Genomic DNA, 23023 nt, shown 5'->3' with positions numbered 1-23023 from the left:
AGCATGTACATTCATTCTAATAAATGGTTATTTAAAAGAGGAATAATAAATAAGTCTTGAGGGAAATTTTTGAACGTTAAGGCAGATATATACTTGGCATTAGATTCGCTGTGTACAAAGTCTGAAGGCGATGAAAAGTGGCTTTTAGATGGTTGGACAGGGATAAAAACTTTATATAGACACGCTAACTCTCCATAAAATTCCACTTCATTCTTAATTAAACAAGCCAAACCTGGGGAAAAAAATGCCTCTGTCCCACATGTAAAACCAATATTTTGTTTTTCTGCAGCCTATTTACTGATCTCTTGCATTTACTTGCACTTATTCTTTTTCTGGTGAATGTAAGGACTGACTGTCAGGCTGAGTGGCCCTTTCATTTCCCATCGTTCATTCTCCTCCACTCCTCCTGGATGAATCGCTGAACAAATCAAAAGACGTGGGCCGTGGTTTAGTGATTTGGGAAATCTGCTGGTAGTATCCAGTACTGAAAATGTTAAGTATGAAAAGTTGTAACTTCTTGTTTGGTCCTTTTAGCTATATTTCGTGATGTAGATTGATGCTGGAAATCTGGTGTAGTACAGAAGACACCCAGCTCTACTCACTATGAAGATCAGCTTCTCGTCTGACTACATCTGCTGTAGAAAAACTAGATACAACCTGGAATGTCGCACTAACTTTCTGAGTACATTAATCGGCCTACGTAGATGCATCGAGTTCCATGCAGTACGAATCCAACGGAACTGGAACTGATTCCGTTTCCTTGAGGCACAAACGCCAGCCCCTTCCTCCACTCACTCAAGGGACTGGATGAGCTTCTTTGGCTCGACGGGCGGCGGGTAGATGACCTCGTCGATGTGCTTGCGATTGCAGTTTGCATAGGCGGTGGAGATGTGAATGAAGGCCTCGAGGTGGTGCATCCGCTGCGCCAGGCTGAGGAGCTGCTGCGTGGCGATTACATTCAACTGCAGGGCGTGTCTGCCGGAGAAGAGGGAGATACAGTGTTAAATAGTGGGAGTCTGTGTGTGTAGGAGGAAAGGGTGTGGGTGTGTGTGGGACTGTTAAAGGTTTGTTTTTGTGTTTGCTTGAGATTGGGGAAATGGCTTTGAGAGTGTGTGCGTATTTGTCAGACCGCTAATATCTCAGTTTGAGCGTTTGCTTGCAGGAACGTTTGCGTCTGCTGACGGCTGAGCGGTTCCATTCAAATGAGAATTTGCAGACGAGTAGGACTCTGCGCAACATGATAACAAGCCATGAAACATGACACCGCATCGAGGGAAGGAGAGAAGACGAGACAGAACCAGTTAGCGTTTTCAGCTGACACTACCGCTCATCCAGCGATGAGCCCTTCAGCAAACACTGCCCTGGCTCGTAATGGAGTACAGGGCTGCACAATCAGCCGTGTTCAATTCATACCTCTACACAATCTCGATTTCACGTGTCCGTCCGCCCTGGAAGACAATTCTGTTGCTCCTCCTGAAGTTTTCCTTGTGTCTATTTTTCCTGCTTAAGGACAGACGGCTGTCTGACGCATATTTGTGATTTTGACTTGCACAAGAGACTGACTGACTCGACAATTCTGCCGGACTTTTTATTAGAGAATCAAACCAAGCGTTGCTAATTTCTCCATAAATTGCATCAATAAATGACAAGACTGCGGGACACCATGCGATGAAATGTGCATAGTCATTCCAGGGTATTGATAGTCGAGTCAATAAAAAGCCGGAAAATAGTGAAAAATGACATTCCCAACACCTGATGGTGACATCAAAAAACACGCCGTCCAGCCAACATACCAAAACCAAAAGATACCTTATTACCTAAAAAAAAAAAAGATTATACTATAAATAAATAAAATAAATAAATAAATAACTAAATAAAATTTGAGAAGCTGGAACCAGAGTATGTTTGCATTCTTGCTTGAAAAAAAAAACACAAATAATTAGTCAGAATTGCTTCTTATTTGCATGACAATAATAAAGTATAACACTGTAATCATTCAGAATAATAAAAAAAACCCCAAACAACCACTATGCAACATACAGCAGCTACTACCACAGCCAGGGAAACGTCTGTGGTGATCTAGTTATTACGTTGTTAATATTTGCAGCGTTACAGCAGCCAAGTCACATGACTCACAAAACGAAACACAACATAAGGAGACACCAAGAAAAAAAGAACAACGAAAACATAACTAGAACCTGTTATGTAGAAAACTACAAACTACACAAACCCTAAATACTGAGACAATACTTTGAATACACACGAAACAATGGTTCCCAGTAATATTCTGTAGATGTTTGGTACAAGTCTCGTATATACTGTATACTGTCTTGTACAGATATGGGAGGGTGCTTCAACTGAACTGCTGAGATGAGTATCGGGAATAACTATATAAATGAAAACCCCTACACTGAAGAGGAAGCACAGTCATCCACCTCTAGTCCTGAGAGAAATTCTGATTACAAAGGTGATATTTATCATCTAAAACCGTGATTCTCCTCTTCTCCAGAACTGTGCAGCCCTAAATGCTGTATAATCCTCCTGTGGGCCACACACACCAACGCATTTCATCTAGTGAACCTCTGCACTGATCAGTGGATCTGTACCAGCTCTGCAGCAGGAGCGCAACAGCGCACACAGTCCCTTTCGCACGAGGCCACGGCAAGAGAAACTGCGGGTCGCTTCAACCAGACGCCGCAGGAGTTACCGCTTCTCTGGCTCTGTGTGGGTGGTGCTCGTGAGGTGTGTGTGTGTGTGTGTGTGTGTGTGTGTGTGTGTTACAGAAAAAGTGAGAGTGGCAGCGGGAGTCAGAGAAGGACGGTGCGTGTCGGTGTGCGGTGGGCGATGGGCCATGAATCAGATGCGGTCGGGTGGTGCCAAGCTTGTTAGCTGGCGGTGAGAGACGAGCAGTTGCGCCGATAGGAGTGGGGGGGTGGGGGGGGTGAAGGTGGTTATCGGGGAATGAGCTCTGTGCGTCGGCGTGTCATCGTCCCGCCACCTCCTGGGACCATATGCAGGGTGTCACGCCAGCAGGAAAGTCAGAAAAAAGATGGACGCGCTGCTGTGGCCCTTCCTGCAGCTGACTCATCACCCATCTGCTGGTGCTATTATGATGATTCAGATGTAACTAGTAGAGAACTGTATAACTCTTTTATAATCTATCTAGACCAGTAGTTCTAAACATGGGGGGGCAAAATAGATCTGAGTGGTCACAAGCAGTTTACCGCACTAGGAAATAAGAAAAAACACAGTATTATTACATAAAATAGCTTTTTTTTTTTTTTAAAGATTCTTCTCATCTTTGCTGTTTTCTTGTAAAATACTGATAATTTTACTTCATATCTATTAAACTTTATCCAAAATAACAATATTAGAAGATAAAAATCACTACTTGCTTTAATTGATCAGCTCATAAAAACATGTAAGCTTTGACAAGGGGGTCACGAGTTCACTTTGCTTCACAAGCCAAAGGCAGTTGGGATCCACCGATCAAAACAACTATTTGAAAACTGAAAGTGTCTGCGACCAAAACGCTGATAATCAGAGCTGAATCGACGAGATGGTGGTGATGACAAAACGATGAAATCGATGACATAATCATCAATTAGTATCTGTCAATGCATTTAGATGTGCGTACACAACCACAGAAAGTACAGTGGGCGGTAGAGGGGTGTTTAACGTTGGAGCTGAAACCATTCGTTACATAACGTTCAATCGCTTAGTGGATCGACAAAAAAAAAAACGGCAATTATTTTGTTAAGGAAATTGTGATGAGCATTTTTCACTAATTTCAGACCAAAAAGTTCAACAGTTAATTGAGAAATAGATTGTCAGATTAATGAATCGAAGAGTTGTTAGTTGCAGGCCCGATTTTACTCTTCACCTTGGCTTTCTCCTCCAGATTAGTTGGCCTACCCTACTGGTTTCTTTAAAATCCGTCTCTTCGTCTGACTGCTCGTGTTTCCAGCCCAGTTGGACTGAGGTTTCAGGGGATTACCTGAGTCAGTGCAATGTAAATATTAAAAGACAGAAATGAGAGCCAAAGCTATCAAAATAATGTCCAAGTTCCAATAAACAGGAATGATCCCTTAAGCGTGGATCAAGGCCTGCGGAGGATAAAGAGCAGCTGAGTTGTCAGCCTGAAAAGTCTCAAACCGTAAGCGGAGAGGCCCGAGCCGCGCGATTTATGCCCCTGCTCCGCGCTTACTAGGCTGCCGGCCGCTGCGCAAGAGTAACGGCTCCGGCAGATGACAAGAGGTGGGAGCGAAGAGAGAGAGAGACTGAGTGAACAAAGATGTGGAGAGAGAGGGAGAGAGATGTGAAAGCAGTAACAGATCAATATAGAGCTGTGCGGAGAGCAGTGAAGCAGCTTTATCCTAACTGAGCTGTCACTCAACCCTAATGGGTGTCCCAAGACTAATTCCTCAACATACTTTTTCAGCAAATACATTCGAACATACTGTATTATGAGATATAATAGAAAATGCGTACCACACACTGCAGTTTTTTCCTCGCCCCACTTTTTTTTTTTTTTTGGCCTTTTTCCACTTGCTGGCGCAAAAATTCCATGTCCTCTTCTGTTTTGTAATTATTGGATGCAAATTATCAAAACAGCTTCCCGTTATTGTCCATTGTCACATTCCTAGAGCTGGAGTCACAGACACGCACACTAAATTGTGGCTAAAAAACAAAAAACAAAAACGGGTTGTTCAAAAGCAGCGTGGCACTCTTCCTCTTTTCTTCCTGATGAAAATACTTCCCAATGTTATCTTTAGAAGTTATTCAAAATTGATCTTTTTAAAACTGCTTTTAATATTTGCTTTAATGTCCTGTGCTGCCTTGTACCTTAAGTGCGTTTTGAGTTTTTTTAACTAGTTGCCTGAAGCGTCTCTGAGCATCTTGAAAAGCGCTCTATAAATAAATGATCTTTATGCGTGGTCCTGGCTAGAGCCATGCATCTCTCTCTCTCTCTCCTCTCTCTCCCTCTTCAGTGTGTATCCTACATGAAGGACCACCAGTGCCTGGGTATTTACACTCTGAGACAAAGCAGTAGCAGCAGAGCACGTTTGTATATTTGTATATATTTGTAGGCTTGAGCGCGGCGTAAACAGATCGTCTTCCTGCGGCCTGTCGAGCTCGGTGTCGGCGCGGCGCCCTGACGTACCGGACCTCGAACCAGCGTTCACAGGCGGCGCTCGGCTGCTACAGAAAGCGAGGCCAGGTCCAAATCTCCCGCCGGAGCTTCGTTATTCTACAGCGGGTGAAACCGACGAGTCACGGCAAGCTGATAACGTTATTTATTAGTTCCTCTACGCTGTTAATCAAACCAAAACGGGAAGACACTGCTGCTGAGGATAGTTTGTTTTTTGTTTTCATTCATAAAATTCATTTCTTTGAGTATTCTTCCAATTTCAATATGTTCTGGGTTGATCACACAGGCTATTCATGCACAGTGCGGCCCACTGAATAAAGGAGGAACCATCTATTGTTTGACACACTTCACTGTAGGTGAACTGTTGTTTTTACAAACGATTGATTCCCCCACATCCCCATCCTGCTGTATGAACACTTTTGCTTCCTCTCCGCCTTAGATCAATAGAACCGCGCGGCCTGTTCAGTGAGCCACATGGTAAATCCATGAATCTTACTTGAGTGGCTCGGTGAAGCGGACGGTGGCGGCGCAGTGGAAAACGATGTTGATGCAGGCGGTGAGCTCCTCCACATCCTCCGGGCTGATGGCCAGGCCCGGCTGCATCAGCTCGCTGCTGATGGGGATGATCTTCCGGTGGAAGTTGGGGTTGTCCTCCCGCACACGGTCGAAGAGCTGCCAACACAAAACGCAACCACACACGCACGCACGCACACAGACTGAGTGAGTTTGCGTTTAAGGGTTAATTTTCTACCACTTATAATTATGAATCATGCCCGTGTTGCACAGGAGCTGGAGGGTAGATCTACTGCAAAAACCTACTCTAGTGTTGACAGCTAATCACTGAAATGCAAATGATCTCAAGTCAGCAAACAAAGCAAATGTGTTACTTTTAATAATCCCTCCCGGCAAAAATCATCCCCGTGTACCTGTGAAGTTTTAATATCGCCACCAGATGCTTCTGATCTGTGGTGCAAGTCCGGCTTCATTTTATCAAAACAATAACGCTAAACATGGACATCGTGAGAGAAAGGACAGACAGGTGGATCATTAAGAAACAGTGCCTTGCTGCTGCCTAAGTGTCTTATCAGAGACACTTGATAATAATGAGAATGTGTGACCTTCCCCCTTCTGGGACACTTTGACCACCAAACCTCCACGCTGCCAGCTATTAATAACAGGTTGTAGTGGAGAAATGATTAGTTACGCTACAGATAATGAAATGGAGAAAATGTAAAAAACAAAAAACAAAATCGTTATTTCAAGTAAAAATACAAAAATTCCTGCATTTCTAACAAATTTTATTGAATATCTTTAGGGATTGTTTTTTTTTTCCCCGACTGTCAGTTTGACAAAATTGGCAATTTTAAGCCATCACTCCAGGCTGATGGTCATTTGTTATTAGTTGACAGTTTATAGACCATACAGTTCATTGACAAAGTGAAACAGATTGATGATGAAAATAAGCATTCGTTGCAGCACTTACTAGGGGCTGGGGGTTGGGGATATGGATACAATCCTCTATCACAGTATAAATAACGATATAGCACAATATTGATATACATTATGTCATGATATAATATATATTTTTTGTAGAATCGATTTATAGATAAAATAACCAGACAGGAACGGGAACAGGACAGTTCTTGATTATTCCAGCAAATCAAATACCTGCAAAAATCAAACTACTGCATCACATTGATGCAAAAAAATCACGAAAAGCCGATACTGTCCCACTCATACATCTGTCACAGGGCCCAAAATGTCCCGATATATCCTGAGATGTTAAACAGAGAAATGACTGTGTAAACACTACAGCAAAATCTCAAATTTATGTAGTCTCACAGTATGTGTGTGTGCACAGTAACGCGCACACACACACACACACACGTCACCCCTATTAATAGCTACTGATAAACCCCAATGTGGAAGCACGCTATTTGTCCTATAATAATAATAATAATACGCGCTCTTGGCAAAGAGCAAAGAGACTTCCGATAGAAGTTTAAGCACCATTTTGGTTGTCTTGGCCTCAGATTCCAGACAGTCAGCCAATAAATGACGTGACATTTGGCTAATTGGCTGCCTTATTATTAATTCAACTAAAAGGAAAAGAGCACTGTGTCAACATTTGCACTTCCATATGAAGGCTACTTCTGCCAGGGGCGCTGTGGGTGGGACAGAAGGGGTTGGGCTAGTCATGTGGTTCGGAAGAAGGGTTGCGACCGCGGACCAGTGGAGTTTGATCTGTCAGCGCCGTGAGTGAAACCGAGGTGCGTTTCCTGATAAATGACTCTGAACAGAGGTCAATGAGCAGTCCCCGACAGCACCTTCCTCATTGAGGAATGCACTACCTGCTGTATACATACCGAACTGAACATTCGTCCCTCTGTTTAGTGGAACCTGAGGGGAAATGCACAAGGAACTTTAAACCCTTATGTGCATCGAATAAAAAAAAAAAAGAAAAACAAATATTTGGCATTTTTCTCAATCAAAAAAACAATAAAAAACAACAAATGTTTGAGCACTAGCAGTTCATACCCTAAAAACTCCCTACAACTGCCTCTCTGATAACCCAGCACAAAGCCCTGCTTGGGTGATATTATTCCACCTGTTTACACTGCTGTTTGCTCACTGAGGGCGGCAGACATTCCAACATGGAGGGGGATTAAGTGAACTCCCGTCTCGATTTACCAGCCCATGTCTCACTCAGCCCTTGCGCTGCATCGGAGTTCCTGCGGGACTTGACACGAGACCCCTGTGTTGCACAGGGAGACGCGAACCAAAAGGCGGCAGGAGAAGGTCCGCGAAGGCGTCCTACTGCGGCACGCACTTCTCCGTGCAGCCCCGATCGGGAGTCGGCACCCCTGGCGGTGCGCTGGCTGTGCACAAAGACATTTTACAGAGGGAGGGTGAGAGATGGCATGAGAAGGAGAAAAAGAGGGCGAGTGAGAGGGGAAGCGAAGGGATTGGCATCGTAGTGCGTGCTTTCTCTGTTATGAAATTGCCGCTCTGTGCCTGTTTGTGTCACATAAGAGCTCTCTCGCTGGAGCGGACAAGACGAATTAAACAGCTTCAAACAGCTGTTTATATTCATGTTCTGTATCCCCATCTGTCTCCTGCTTTGTTATGCTATTCCTCTCTTCTCTAAATACACCAGGCTGCCCATATTAGGCACAGGTCCTGATGTACAGTATGTAAAGTCATAACCCAGAATCATGCCCGACTGGGGGAGGGGGGATGCACGCATTATTTTCTGCATGATAATGTAGCGCCGCTATTATTATGTAATGCAAAAATAATAGTGTCTCTCTTCCCTCTGCTCTGGGCCGACAGCTGGCAGTAACGGAGAACGACAGTCTGCAGAGAGCAGCGGCAGAAGGAGAGATTCGGTGTGCAGCTTTCTCACAAAAGTCCAAAAATACCAAATCGTGCCCTCTCTGCTGCATGATTCATTGAGCTGTTGATGTCATGCAATGACCTCAGTTCAACTTCCTCCTCAGGAGGGGGAGCTCGTCAACAAAAACAAAACCACCCAGATTTTTGGCACCGGCCCATAACCTGCAAAACCCTGTGGGTAGTGTGGGGAGGAAGTCTTTAAGAAAGTTCACCCTCAAAGCGAACGTGAACTCTTCTGGTGGCCTCGGTGTTAATCTGCCCTTTCACATGCGGCGCCTGTCAGGGACACGTCAGGTAAAAGTGTAGCGTGACACACTTGCACAGAGCGCTTGTCAGTTAGAAAGAGTGGCATCTGGGATGTCATTGCCAAGGCCTTTTGTCGATCAACCAGGGTCGACGCACGCGTCTCAAAAAGTCCCGAAACAGCAGAAACAGTGTTTTCACAAATGCTCCCTTGTCACGGAGAAACAGTCACTGCTACACACCGGTACTGTGATTGTCATTCATGAGGTTTTGAAAGTGCTTTCGAGACTAAAACCACCTTTGCAATTCAACACTAGAAGCAGCAGAGAAGAAGCTCTGCAATACTGAAACGAGAGGCTTGGCTGAGGAGGAAGTCTTAACCACAATATGTTGTGGTCTTTTTCAAGCTTCAGGGGAAAAGTCTTAGCTAAGGTTACTATAATGTTTACAACCGGACAGTCAAATCAAATCCTGATCTGACACTTGCACTTTCTTCCAAAACGCTGCTGCACAGTGAAAACAAGCGCTAAAGTAGGTTTACCTTTTCACCGTGATACATCCAAGCATCACACTGTTCCTCTAACGGTTTCCTATAGTGTTTTGTATAATATCTGAGAGGCGGATTGTGACTCGAGTTGTTGCGGTAGTGCAGTTCGCACATGGTATTAAAGTCTCGCTATTTCCCGGCAGCAACAAAGTAAGGGAAGATCAGATGCGTTTACTCAATAGCAGCAATTTGGCATTTTTTAATTTGTGGTCCACATGCAATTAATTTGTTTTCTTAAACCAAAAGCAGAAACATGTCTTTATTGTATATAAACAGCTATCAAAGCTGCAAACAAGCTGGTATTTGATGTAGAACGTAGCTTAAAATCGTTTATTCCATTTTACCTCGGTTCAAATTCATTGTCAATATACTTGCGTACAACGAAACATAGTCTTGTCTTGTCACTCGCTAAAAAATATTTACGAGTACAAATATTTAAAAGTCCAACTGTAAAAGATAAGTGCAAAATTCTGCACGGTAATTTGAAGTGGACCCCGTTTTATACACTGTAAACATACAGTACAAATTGAGCTAGTGCAAAGGTGCAGTATATCAGCATATTTATCTAGGTTAACTAAAGTAAATCAAGACCGTAGCTATAGGAGACACATGAGCGGGAAATTCAGAGTTACTAGCAGCCAGAATCCTGGAACCGTCGGCCCTTTTGGGCTTTAAAAAAACTTTTTGCTCTGTGGTGCCTGGGGCTACGCCTGCAGCTCTGAGCGAGCGGGTTTTTCTCATTTCTCTCCCAGCTGCTCACTTCACTCTTATCGGCACTGTAGGTCGTGCAAAACTGCTGTTGCTGTTACACACAGGTATACAAGCCCCCATTCACTACACACAGTGCTATCACTTACCGTACACGTCAAAGATAAAAATTTAACCGTTTTAGTGTGTACCCTCACCCAACACCTCAGCTACTCACACAAAAATATTAGTAGTAGTATGATCAGGGTGTATACTCACACAAAAACATATTTATAAAGCCCCCATGAGCCAAAGTTAAACTATAGAAAGACTCAGAAGGGAGAAAGTGCATTGGGTTCAGAGTGGGGAATGGGGCTGTTGAATGTGGGCTTCAGAGGGCTCTTTGTTGTGGATGCAGGCAGAGAATGGCATTGTGGGACTGTTCTGTAAAAGGCTCTTTGGATGACAAGTGGTCTTGTGCCAGCCTTCCACCGCTCGCATTTACCACTGCACCCTTCTCCGACCCACGGGCGTCAATGAGCAAACTGCCTTGTACAGAAAGACAATAGTGCACCAGTTTGCATTTCCTCAATGCTCTGCGAGGGGGTAAAACGCCACTGCAGCCATGCCTGGGTTTTGGTAGTATATCTTGTGGTCAGTCAAACAAAGTCCTGTCCATGAGCAAGCAACAATCAAGGTCATCTGTAAAGTCAGTTCTCCTCAGTCACTTTCCTTTATTTAACTTGTGAAGGTGGCTTCTCCGTGTGGTCATCATTTGTCCTTTGTCTGCACTGGACACTGCCATTTTTAAAAAGACCCTGAGACCAATAAATCTTCCCTCAAGAGTGCTTGAAGTATCCGCTCTGTGGACTTTCACAGAAACCCAACACTAATGGCACTTTCCTTTCAGCCCAGCAACTCGAGATGCCGTTTAAACAACCTCTCTTCTCGCTGACTGCCCTTTAACCGGGCTCCACTCTTTTGTACTGTACCCTCCACACAGACCTTTCCCCTGGACCGAAGCGATCGCAGTGAGAGAGAGAACGAGAAAAACGGAGCAGAGGCTCAGATGTTGGAGTTGGGGGTTGCTGTGTCCTGCAATTTTTTTGTAACTTTCTGAAACAGACAATACGACAATCGTGTCCACTTCGTGTAGCGATTCACAAGGTGTGTGGATGCGAGACAGCAGGCAGTATTTAATGTCGCTTTCAAGCTGTTCTTTACACAAATTCGTCACTTTTTGTTTGTAAAACCAAAAACTAATTCCATACATGCCTCAGAGGAAACACTGATCCAAAAAGGACATGCACTTACCCTCATTTTTCTCTTAATTGCGTCTCTATGATGGCGGTTTTAGAGGGGGTTGAGGGAGCATTTCAGACATGGTTGTGCCAAATGGTTTTTCCACACTAGTTTATTTCAAGCATACCCCATCCTTTAAGCAGTCTTTCGGAGGGAAAAAACGTTCAGTATCTTGACCAACAAACAAAAACAAAGTCGTCAGACATGCCCACAGAAACTATTTTCTGGCTGATTTTGAGTCCCTACCTGAAGTAGTTGCGTTTTGAAAAACACAATAAAAATTGTCAGTTCCCCTCTACTTGTTCCTCTCTAACATCTGTATGAGTGTGAAAGGTACCTTCTGTTTGCACCACTGTTTGTTATCATGTCGGCTGAGTAAACTGGACACCACCAATCGGAGGCGAACGGGCCGGAAAATTTACTGTAGCTAGGGAAGGTTTGCCAAAGTGTGTCATACAGAAGCAATTAACAGCTGCACCCTCAGCGCTGACCTCCATTTCCTGACGTGCACTGTCTAAATTAGTGGAATAATAGGATGTGAGCACGACTGCTGACAAAAAAAAAAAAGAGGGGAAAAATGAGTTTTTCCAAAACATTACAACCACCAAAACTCCTCCAGCTCTGTTGACTAGGAGCATTAGCACAAAAGCCCATGGTGGAGGATACGGCTAACCAATATTTTTCAGATACCAGCCTGGTTCCGTTTCCTGTCCGTCCAAAACACAAGGCCCCATACTAAGGGAGTGAAATGCTAAGCCTTGGGAGAAGTCAGAAATGCGAGATGTCTCATGGGAGGCTGTGATGGAGGACAGATGTGACTAACCTCCGGGGCTCGCTATATATTAAGGAGAAAAAGGGTTCATCTGCACTTCTCTTCACCCCGTCTTCAATCCATCCCTGTCTTCGCCCCCCTCAGAGCCACAGATTTCCCATGTCACTACACATTTCAACACTGCTACTGAGCACAAAACCCACACAGTTGGAGCTCGAACCGACCCGCTATGATGTTTTAAAAACAAAGATTTGATACTAATTAGCTTTAAAACGTGGAATCCTGCTTGGGCATTGAGATGCTCCTGTATGCCAAGAAAACTGTAGGGGTAATAGGGTAAATTAAAGCGCAAAACTCGATTTGCACGTGGGACTGCCTTACCCTAAGGTAAACTCTGTCCACAAATAGCATTACACAGATTGATATTCAGTTTCTTTCAACCTCTAAATCAGGGTGATCAGGGATTGAGGGGAAAAGCTCGTCAAAACAAACTAATGGAGATTGGAGGGTCTTCTCATGTCTGGCTCTGGGCTATCACTGTACACAACTCAATTGAAAAGATCAATATGAGCTGAATAATAAGGTTTACGGTGACAGCAAATGTAGTTTCTGGGCTTAGCGTTCCGTACGTCGGTGGCATCACATTCCAGTCCTTCAGACAGTAACATCATACTGAGCCAAGGAGAATTTTATACCCCTCCAAGACAAAAAGGACAGAAATAAGACTGAGTTTATGATGCGTGCCACGGGCCTTTGTTTCCTCATTAAATACAACAAGGATTAGCTGAGACTGAAAGGGGAAATCAGCAATGTGCTTCTTTGAGCATGATGCTGAGACAGCCAGCCAGAGCTGTTTGAAAATATTAGTCCTAAACCTACAACAACTGATTTTTCTGGCCAATAGAAGGCTGCAGAAACAATCCGTAAACACAACACTGACATTGTTATCACCATTTAAGTTGCTATGGCGAACTATTAATCAATAATTAAATATTCAAGCTTCGTCCTTGGTTGAGCAATGTCTGCCTGATGCCATTTTTTTTTTCTTTAAAAAAAAAAATAAAATTGTTCTGGGTATTTACTAGGTCCATATTTTTGCTTTCAAATCAAGTCAAATCTTTACAGACTTAAGTCTCAGATCAGCCAAGTCCAAGTGAAGTCTCAAGCAAGACCAAAGTCTGACTCAAGTCTTTGCTGCTAGTTGTGTTTATCATAGGGGGGTTGTGAAGATGCTCAGCAGGCCCTTAAGTGCTAATAGTTCTTCTGAAAAGTGCAGATCGGACCGTCTGAACAGAGCTGCGCAGGGGCGAGGATAACATAAGAGCCCAAGGTACGGTGCAACCACACAGAAACGTGGATTTGGGGCAAGACAATCTTGCTGTCCACCCACCAGCTAGCGTGTGACCCCTTTCCATCTACCATAATATTGATTGTCGGTCTGACAAGGAAAAACATGTCTCACAGGCAACACTATGGAAACAGATTGACTTTCTTGTATCAGATTGGTATCAGAGAGAAGACCGAGCTGCAGAAGGTTGCAATTTTGATGAACAAGATTCGCTTTCAGAGAGCAGCCTCGCGTCTGTCCTGCCACCCGATCCCGAAGCCTCTCCCAACCTTCTGCCACTTATCAGGCAACAAGCAGAATTTCATTCATCTTGATCCGATCAATAACACCCACATACACACAAACACTATCAACTAAAGGCCAATTAAAGTGCGGGGATAGGAAAATCTGGAACCGCATTTTATAATTCATCAAGATCCATATCTTGACTTCCTTTGTTTTCCTCCAGCCATTAACACAGCATTGACCATCCTTTAAAGTTAATCCAATACCAAAATGCCAGAAAAACAAAATGGGCCCTTTACAGTTGCCCTACCCTTTAGAGTTGGTCATTCTTTATTGAAATTTCCATTTGGTGTTCGCCAAGGCCCCGTTGCTGGCCCAGTACTGTTCCCTTCCTACAAAAATTAGCCCGGTCTTTACTGACATGAAGAGTCAAACACACAATGAAGCGGGGTATATTAAAAACACACAGTTCTTTCAAAAAGAGGATTGTGTGCGTAATTTGAAAATTCACAGCAATGCGTGAATATTAATAGCGGAAGGGGTATAGATAAACATGTATCGTGCCCCCGATGGATGGACTTTAATATGACTCTTGTCGCTTGGGGCACTGAGGCCACAGTAATGTTGTAAAAATCGTTATATCCCATCTCAAAAGGGCCTTCTGCCACAGTTATCTGTGGACACTGGCAGAGACCTGGCAGACTCTCCACGCAGTCCAAAGAAGAACTGAGTGCTCACAGTGCATGTCTGCACTGCCTTAATGACTTCACCAGCGATGTTTCAATGTGCTAATTTGTTTCATAAAACCGGAGTTAATTTGTGGCCTAATTATATGCAAAAGCACTGGTTCCCCTTTGCCCCTCTCTCTGGGGGAGGAGTTGTAGGGATATTGGTTGTCGCTCAGTCTGCTTGCCCGCTGGATTGCATGACAGCCCACCACAAGGTGAGCAGAAAACGATCTGCAGTGCCAGGCTGGCAGCCATAACCTCCCCCCTTAGAGTTGCTGTCTCTACACAGCAAATGCCCCGTCAACCCGCTCACGCTCATCCCCCGAAAAGTTGCTGTTTTAACAGAGTTGGAAGCGCCTCAGACAAGCTGCCATTCACAATGCCACGCATTAACTGCAGGATTAAGCTTATGGAGGCCTAAATGGGAATGCATCATGGGATGGCAGGGAAGCCATCCTATGATGCATCCTGTTCTTGCTTCAGGATTGAGCGGTAGATGCTTCTGGTGTGTATGCACTGACAGCTGGCGCTAACAATTGAGGCAGCAATTTCATCAGCTTAACAAGTTGAAAAACAGAGCCGCCTGTTACGGCCGGCAGGAATCAATACATCTTGAAAGATCAACTGGCCCTGCATGCAAACAAGAGGAAATCAATACAACCGTGTAGTTATGTTGGATGCGAGTGTGATAATGTGCAAAGGCCTGAGCAAAGGAAAACCACAGAGCATGGAGCCTGAGCCTCAACACAGACCGTACATCAGAATGTAGAACAAACATCCTCCGTGAACCCATAAAATCGATACGGTCTATAATACTATCACTTCTGTAACGCTTGTTCAGCGGCGAAAACTGCAGAAAAGACTGTGAGACAGAGTAAATTAGAAGGTGAGTGAGTGCAACTCTGCTTGAACATACACAAACCTCCTTGTTACTTTGCATCCATGTGTATCTTAAATATATCACATATATAACAAATACCAACAATGTAGTAGTTGCATTAGCTTCCAAGAAACATCGTGATCTCCTCGCACAGAGAATGAAGATATTGCTCAACTCGAAGATGAATATCTGCGCCTCATCAAGATGCACCAACTACTTGTTTCGCTCTAGAAGAGCGATAATTAAACTTTAATTTTTAGTGTCATTATACTGTTTTCTGCACAGTATGTATCACCAACATAGACTAGTGCCTGCCTAATGAAGTTCCAGGGTTTTGGATCATTTCAATAAACACATTCAACAATCACTCCTTCAATATTATTTTTAACTCTGAACACAAAAGATTCAGGTGTAGCTTATTTGCTCGGGATCAACAGTGACACCACTGTGACGTGGTTTCAGCTGAGCTCTGGTATTTTAGGCATGAAGCTCTTTGAAACTCTGATACAGGATCTCAGTGAGGAATGTCCGTCTGTGTTTAAAAACGCAGCAATCACCAGCCATCTATCTGTTCTAGAGTTTAGGCAGACTCTGCATCAGTTAAAAGCGCGTGGACATCATGCTAACGTCAGGAAATGAGAGGGAAAGGAAAAACACCACACACTAGTCAACCTAGTTTACGAAAAAGCTACCACACCGGTTTGGAAAGGCAGAGTTTACTATCAGTTTATTATCTTAACTGTTAATTATCTATGTTATGCCTTTTTTATGATGTGTGTCAAAAAATGTATAAATAATAAAAACATTACTTTTTTTTTGACCCATTATCACAAACTCAAAACAGATCTTTCAAAATGAGGTTTAATGAAACCACAGGGATCAAAGAAGATGGCAGTGAAAAGCGGAGCCAACTCTTATCTGCCAAAACAACACCACAACATCTGCTCAATAAACGCCTCGTTCAACACCGCGCCTGCTCTGCTCCACTCCAGCCCATTAGACGACATGTTTGAATAAATATGGTGAGCAAACACTTGGACAGATTCACAGACTGGCAACCAGTGACAGTACGTTAGTAAAACAAGTGGGCCGGTGTTTAAGTAGGGAATGTTGTGACGAGACGGCGTACGGTGGAAAGTCTCTGCTGAGAGTTTGATTCTGACCCAGTGGACCTTTTGGTTTTGAGTGGTGAAATCTGGGCTGAAGTACCATTTTTTATGGGTGCAGCTCACTGTCTCTTCATCCAAGAGCCTTCACTTGATGCCAACGATGATGCAAAAAAAACAAAAACAAACAAACCCCACAAAATTCAGCTCTCACACTGATCACTGAACACCCTCTAAAGCAATGATCAATAGTCCTTCCACAGTAATACAGAGTAAACCAGCCCCTGTTCAGGATCCTGCCCTGTAGGCAAAATTCCACAAGAGCCCTCCTTCCTACCCAAAGCATTCCTCCTCCCACCTTTCTCCATCTGAACTCATCCCTTACAGCGACAGAGCTGGCCCCGCAGCATGAAGATGCTGCACGGCCTCAGCGGTGAAACACAAGAGTGTGACTGGGGATCGGCAGCCAGGCTTTTGGGTGGGAAAAGCGTGCCACAGAGCAGGAGAGAAGCCCTGTGTACCCCGAGGCCTACTTGCATCAAGTGCCTGACATGCCATTCAGTGCCTGGCAGCACAGCCAGGGCTGCCGGCGTCTCAACATTTCCACCGGAGCCAAGGAGCCTCTTTCACAGACAGACAGACACTGCTTAAATTTCAAAGTCAGTGCAGCGGAGATGCACACAAGACAATGAGATTCCTATCGGTTCGTCCTTTTGCTGCTCAGGGCAGCTCCCCTGATTGCATCCTTTGAAATATACCATGGGATAGATCTCCTGGTTGTTACCTAGCAACAGGTGGTAAGAAAGACACCGGCCTGGCCTGAAGGATGAGAGTAGAGGCTACTCGAGAGACAAAAACCACTGTTCTCCCTCATGAATTATCCCGATTCTGAATAGAAAAATACTGACCCGAGGACTCGCATGAATACCAATTGGTACTTGAGGCTCGGTCGTGGAAATTTAATGACATCACTTCTGAATGGGGACCGACCATCAGTGAGTCTGTACTTGGCAGAGCATCAGGCAGTGTCCTGATAGCAGACACTATTCGAGTGATGCCAAATCTGATGGAAAATTGTTCAGGGGGGTCTACTGCAAACAGTAGCTGAGGATAAATTATAGGTCAATATCAGTGAATATGAAGTGCTCTGAAATTTCCGGGTTTATTTACATTTTTTTTTTTTAATCGACACAGAGCTGCTGAGGATTACCAGTAACTGCTCTGGGGCCCTGTTCAACAAACATGACTCAACTAATCCTGGTTAACATGCTGTTATTGTGCTGAAATGATCCTGTTTAGAGCTGAAATTATTAGTTGATTAATCATCACTTGCTAAATATTTTCCTGTCGCTCGACTAATCAATTAATCATTTAGGTCATTATCAAGCAAAAATACCAAACTTTCTCCGGTTCTAGCCTGCCAGTTGTGTGATTCTCTGATTTTCTTTGTTTTATGTAATAGTACTTAAAAAATGTAATGTCCGTCACAAATTCCCAGAGTCAAAGGTGACGTCTTCAAATGTCTTGTTTTTTCCGACCAACAGTCAGAAACCCAAATATATTCAGCGTACTATCAGAGGACCAAGAAACCCATAGAATATTCAAAATCGAGAACCTGGAATCATTGGTTTTTGTCATTTGTGCTCGAAAAATTACTTTAATGAATAACGGATTATTAAAATAGTTACAGATAAATTTCCTGTCAATCTATTAATGAACTAATCCTTGCAGCTCTAACTGTTTTGTCAATCTTAGATGTCGTTATCCTGAATAACAATGCGCTTTTATCCCTAAGGGCAATTTGAGTGGAGACTCAATACCATGATCAGCGCTTACATGAACGCCTGGTTGCACGCGTCTTACAGGTGTTTTGTAGGAATGCAATGGGGCAAGACATGGACAGGGACAATGTCTCATTTTATGTGTGTTTCAGCCTCATTGCTGGAATTATTGAGTTCCACTTAATGCTTCGCAATGTTTCCTCAGTTTAAATTCTTTCCAGCCAGTATAAATACATACATTACTAGTTATGTGGATCGTAAAAACAGTACCATGTGTTCTGTGTTTGCGTGGTGAGAGGAAGGAGAACTCTTTACATTACAGCTCTAAAAATGAAACTATTCAAAAATCTGTCAGTATAAAGTCAATGTAATTACCTGGGTAAATTTCAGCAAAGTGATTCAATCCAATATTATAAACTGTACTTTATGCAAGTACATTTTATATTGTACTTGACATCATAATGTCACAGTTAAATGTCACACTCTCCTTTCTTTCCTTAAGAAAGGAGAGTCATTTGTATCTCAAATGGGTCCGTAGAGTATTAGGATGGTTTACCCTAAAAAGTCTTGGTTTCGACCAAGCTAACTGTGAAACAGCCTGTAGAACTTGCCAGTTTGGGCTCACGGACTTGTGGAATTAAATTAAGCAAAACTCATCTCACCGTGTACAAATAACATGGCCCTGTTGCTGACATGTTATGCAAACACAGATGCAAGCGAATTGTTTTATTATTACTTTCTTTTGTTCCCTTAAAGCCACAGCAGAGAAGGAAAATGCATTTGGAAATGTGTAAAAAAAAAAAAAAGAAAGAAAAAGAAATATATATATATGTATCTATTGCCCACTCTTCCCATTTCTGCAGTGCAACAGATTACAGGGCGTTGTTAACTGACTCTTCTACTGTTCTGTCAGAGTGAACTAATTACACGCTGAGAGAGGTATTCTGGGAATTCTGGATGGCCGAGGCATCGCGTTCACCTTGACAGATACATAAAAGGAAAGGCAAAAAAAAAAAAACGAAAAAGAAAAAAACCAAAAAAAAAACCTGTCAGGCTAAATTAAGGGGCAAACTCTCAACTGCTGCTCCACTGCTATCACAACAGTGAATAGAATAATGAATGCAGCACCAAAGTTCAATTAGAGCAGTATGAAATAGATGCTATTAGAGGGAGACAGAAAAAGAGAGAGGTGAAAACAGAGAAAGTGTGATTTTCTTACGTGTACTGACAGTTTGAGGCCAACACCACCCAAACAGAGCAGGAGCACGAGCACGCAGCAGCTGTTCCCGAGCACATCAACGGGCGCACAGCGCCAATCCTTTGGTCCTCATTCAGTCCAACATATTTTTGGAGGTTTTTTGTTGAGTCATGCTTCGCTGCTCAGCCCGATACAGCTGACAACACATATTTGGAGCTCATCCTCGCCCCAACCCCCCTTACCTCGCTCTGCTTCTGTCTCCTCCACCTCCTTCCTTTCTACCTCTCTCTGATCTCTCTGGTCCCTGTCCTCCCCTCACCCCCTCTCTGTCCCTAAAACCTTCCCGTCTTCATAACCCATCCTCCTGATTCTCACCGTCTCCTCCTCAAACTCAGTGAAATACCTTCCAGTTCAGTTAAACTTTAAGGCTCTCGATCAGACTCCTCATTTCGCTCTCTGACTCTTTGTGGCTCTGTTCTGAAGCTCAGAGATGAACTATTGGACCCTTTTGGGGTCATTAAGTTCAGGTCACCATGGCAACAGCAGCTGCTGCTATAATTCACAAGCAAATTTCTATCGCTCTGTAAACATAGTTGCAAACCGCAATGCGTTTTGGACAATCTCTGGTTTTAAATGGTGATTTGAATGGACAGACCACTAGTCAAAAAGGCCAAATATGCTGAATGTCAACTGGTTTGATGCTGCTGTAATGGTTTAGCACAATCACCTTCTCAACAGAGGGCTCTGTTTTTACTGCTTTTCCATATTAACTGCCTGCTGCATTTCCAATTTATTCCAAAACCACCTGCCATGCCCATTTGGGGCGGGGACAAGAGTCAGAGTTTGCTTTCAAGCTACCAGAATCTGTAACGTTACACGTGCTCAAACAACAGAACTGATGACAGAGCATAATATCACCAGGGCTAAGTCAAATCTCATTTGCATTCGCACCTGTCTTCCTACATTCAGTCGCCCTTCCTCCGATTTCCTAGTGTGGTTAATTTTAAGACATGACTAGGTTGAAAAACTTTGTTGCCTTCCATACTGTTATTCTGTGTTGTTCTGTTCTGTGGTCAGTGACACAAATATAGTCTAATGCTTTGACTGACAACACGAGATTCAATTCTCCAACTGACAGGGCAGCGCTCCGTGTCCCACTTGTGAACTATCCCCGAACGCAAAACAGTGGGTGGTACATGTAAAGTCAAACATTATGCACATTTAGCCCTTACCTTGCACTTCATCATGTCGCTGACCCTCTGCTGCATGGACTGCCCGGCTTTGGGTCTGACCAGGATGTAGAGGGCTTTGACCTCGGGGCATGACCTCAGCAGCTTCTCCACCAGCACTTTTCCCATGAAGCCGGTGGCTCCCGTGATCAGGACGCTCTTGCCGGCGTAGTACTCTGCTATGGACGTCATGCCGCTGCCCGCTGCGCCACTGCAGATGTCTGTCGGTCTGGTTGTTCCGTCGGGTGCCTGCTCTCCTAACCCCTCGAGGTCCCGGCCTTCAGACAGCTCCTGCGGGAGGAGGAGGATGTGTGTATGAGGACTGGCAGCCACAAACTCTAAATACAGTATCACGAAGTACTGGTGAAGCTCTTGCGTGAACGCACGATGAGTTTTGGTAACACAGCGGTGCAGGGAGAAGCCGAATCGGAACCGGGATGGCGAGGTTACAAGAAAAAGAGAAATGTTATGCATGAATTTACAGCCTATCATCGCTTCAGTCTGATACAATACAACACACACTTCGGCTAATATAAAATGTGGATCAGCTGTGTTATCTGTCAGTTCTGACCTTCAGTGAATAAACATGCAACTAGTATGCAAATATTATGAATATTCATACAGGGATCTAGATGGAGGGCAATGTTCAGGGGCAGTCTGACATCAGCTTGTGTGTGTGTGTGTGTGTGTGTGTGTGTGTGTGTGTGTGTCTGCGCGCATGGTGATGAGCACACCACAGAGGACATTCAAAGCCTGCATACACTTAGGACCTGATTGTTGTCATTATCAATTAAATTTAAGTACTACTAAGTCTGTAACACTCAAAATACTGAGAAATAGACAGTGCAAAGGCCGAGGTAATATTTTACATTTTTTCGATTACTTTCATAACAATGTAGGAACACATAAAAGCAGCAAATCCTCGTATCTGAGAGAGCAGAAACAGTGAGTGTTTGACATTTTGCTTGATAAATGACTGACTGGAATTCAAAAACTGTTTGACTCGTCTTTCCTATTATAATTTCAGCGCAAGAAAACCCATTAAACTAACACCCTTACACTTTTTCCTCCTTAATCTATTAACGTGGCTTTGGCTCATATGAGGGGACAGTTTAGGACAGAGAGGAAAGTAGCAAAAAAGAAACCAGACTGAGCAGTAGTGCAATATTATTTTTCACTGACTGTGTAATCGTATTATAATATGAAAATATTGTGTATGATTGTTGATTAATTCAGTTGTTTAAATTGATAATTCCAGCAAAGTTATGATTTAAAAACAAATCAGCAAGTTTTTGTTTTATACTTTAAAGAGCTGAAACAATTAAGTCTTCTCTAATCAATTGATTTATAGAAAATGAACCAGCAACTATTTCTATATTTGATCAATCAGAAATTTTTCAAGCAAAATGCTTGATAGTGAAACGGTTAATCTCATTAAACATTCATTTCAGTATTTTGTGATTTTGCATACATTTGCCATTAACATGTTGTGTATTGATGCAGAAAAAAAACCCATATTGCCCAGCTTTGCAAATAAACAGCTATTAATGACAGGTCACCTTTTGAAGCCCCCAGAAGCAATTGTGTGTGCGCGTGTATGTTTGTGAGAACGCACATTTACATAATACATTCCCTAGCCCCTTACCCTTACCTTAACCATCATAACTAGATGCCTAACCCCTAACCCCACCCTAAACCTGCTTCTAACCTAAACCCTAAAACCAAGTCTCAACCCTCAAACAGCCATTTGAAGAATTAAAGACCTGCCAAAAATGTCCACACTGTCTAAACTTACACTCACTCCCTAGGTCCTCACAAAGACAGATGTGCATGTACACATACACACACTCTCTCAACTATCTCTGCCTTTCTCCGACAACTCAACCACATCTGTCACACATGACAATGTTCCATCTTCGATCCGCTCCCAAAATTACTGCAAGAAGACTTATTGTTTTGGAGGCATCGCATGACATCACCATCAGGTCACTGCGTATGGTTCAGTTTTTTGTAATCTCTCCCGTTCCACAAGGTCTCGGATCGACGCTTGTCGAGTCGACTCAGGGTGATCCTTGCACAATGGCAGCAGATCAAAACCAACATTAGCTGCAAGCCACAGCATTTGCACGACAATCTCTACTCATTGAAATGCAGGCAAGATGAAGAATGCCTCACAGAATGGCACAAAACACCTGCCTTACCCTGCAAAGGCACTCATTTGCCCAGGATAAAGTGACCCAGACTTGCCCTTCATTCCCTTCGTTAGGGAATTTTTTTATTGGGTTACAGAGGTCAAGGATGGGCCTTGAGGTTCTCAGGTGAAACAGCAGCCAATCTTTCCGAGAGGCGCACTGTCTTCTCTCCTTGAGACGTTGGGCAGCTGCCTGAGGTTATTTGGGGAAAACAGAACCATTCTGATTGCTGTAGTA

General features: G+C 43.5%; 1 protein-coding gene across 2 annotated transcripts in view; it reads right to left on the bottom strand.

Moving 5' to 3' along the window:
- Positions 1-23023, bottom strand: part of si:dkey-97m3.1 (fatty acyl-CoA reductase 1) — a 53750-nt gene that overhangs the window by 11561 nt on the left and 19166 nt on the right. For both annotated transcript variants that reach the window (XM_040145403.1, XM_040145411.1), the window contains exons 2-4: positions 20598-20885; positions 5649-5824; positions 796-975 (exon numbers count right to left, since the gene is read on the bottom strand). In XM_040145403.1, coding sequence (XP_040001337.1) covers positions 796-975; positions 5649-5824; positions 20598-20885 — 644 coding nt within the window. The remainder of the gene's footprint in view (positions 1-795; positions 976-5648; positions 5825-20597; positions 20886-23023) is intronic.

Source organism: Xiphias gladius, chromosome 2, assembly GCF_016859285.1.
Source record: "Xiphias gladius isolate SHS-SW01 ecotype Sanya breed wild chromosome 2, ASM1685928v1, whole genome shotgun sequence".
NCBI classification, from domain to species: Eukaryota; Metazoa; Chordata; class Actinopteri; order Istiophoriformes; family Xiphiidae; genus Xiphias; species Xiphias gladius.
This window is presented reverse-complemented; position numbering and strand designations above follow the sequence as displayed.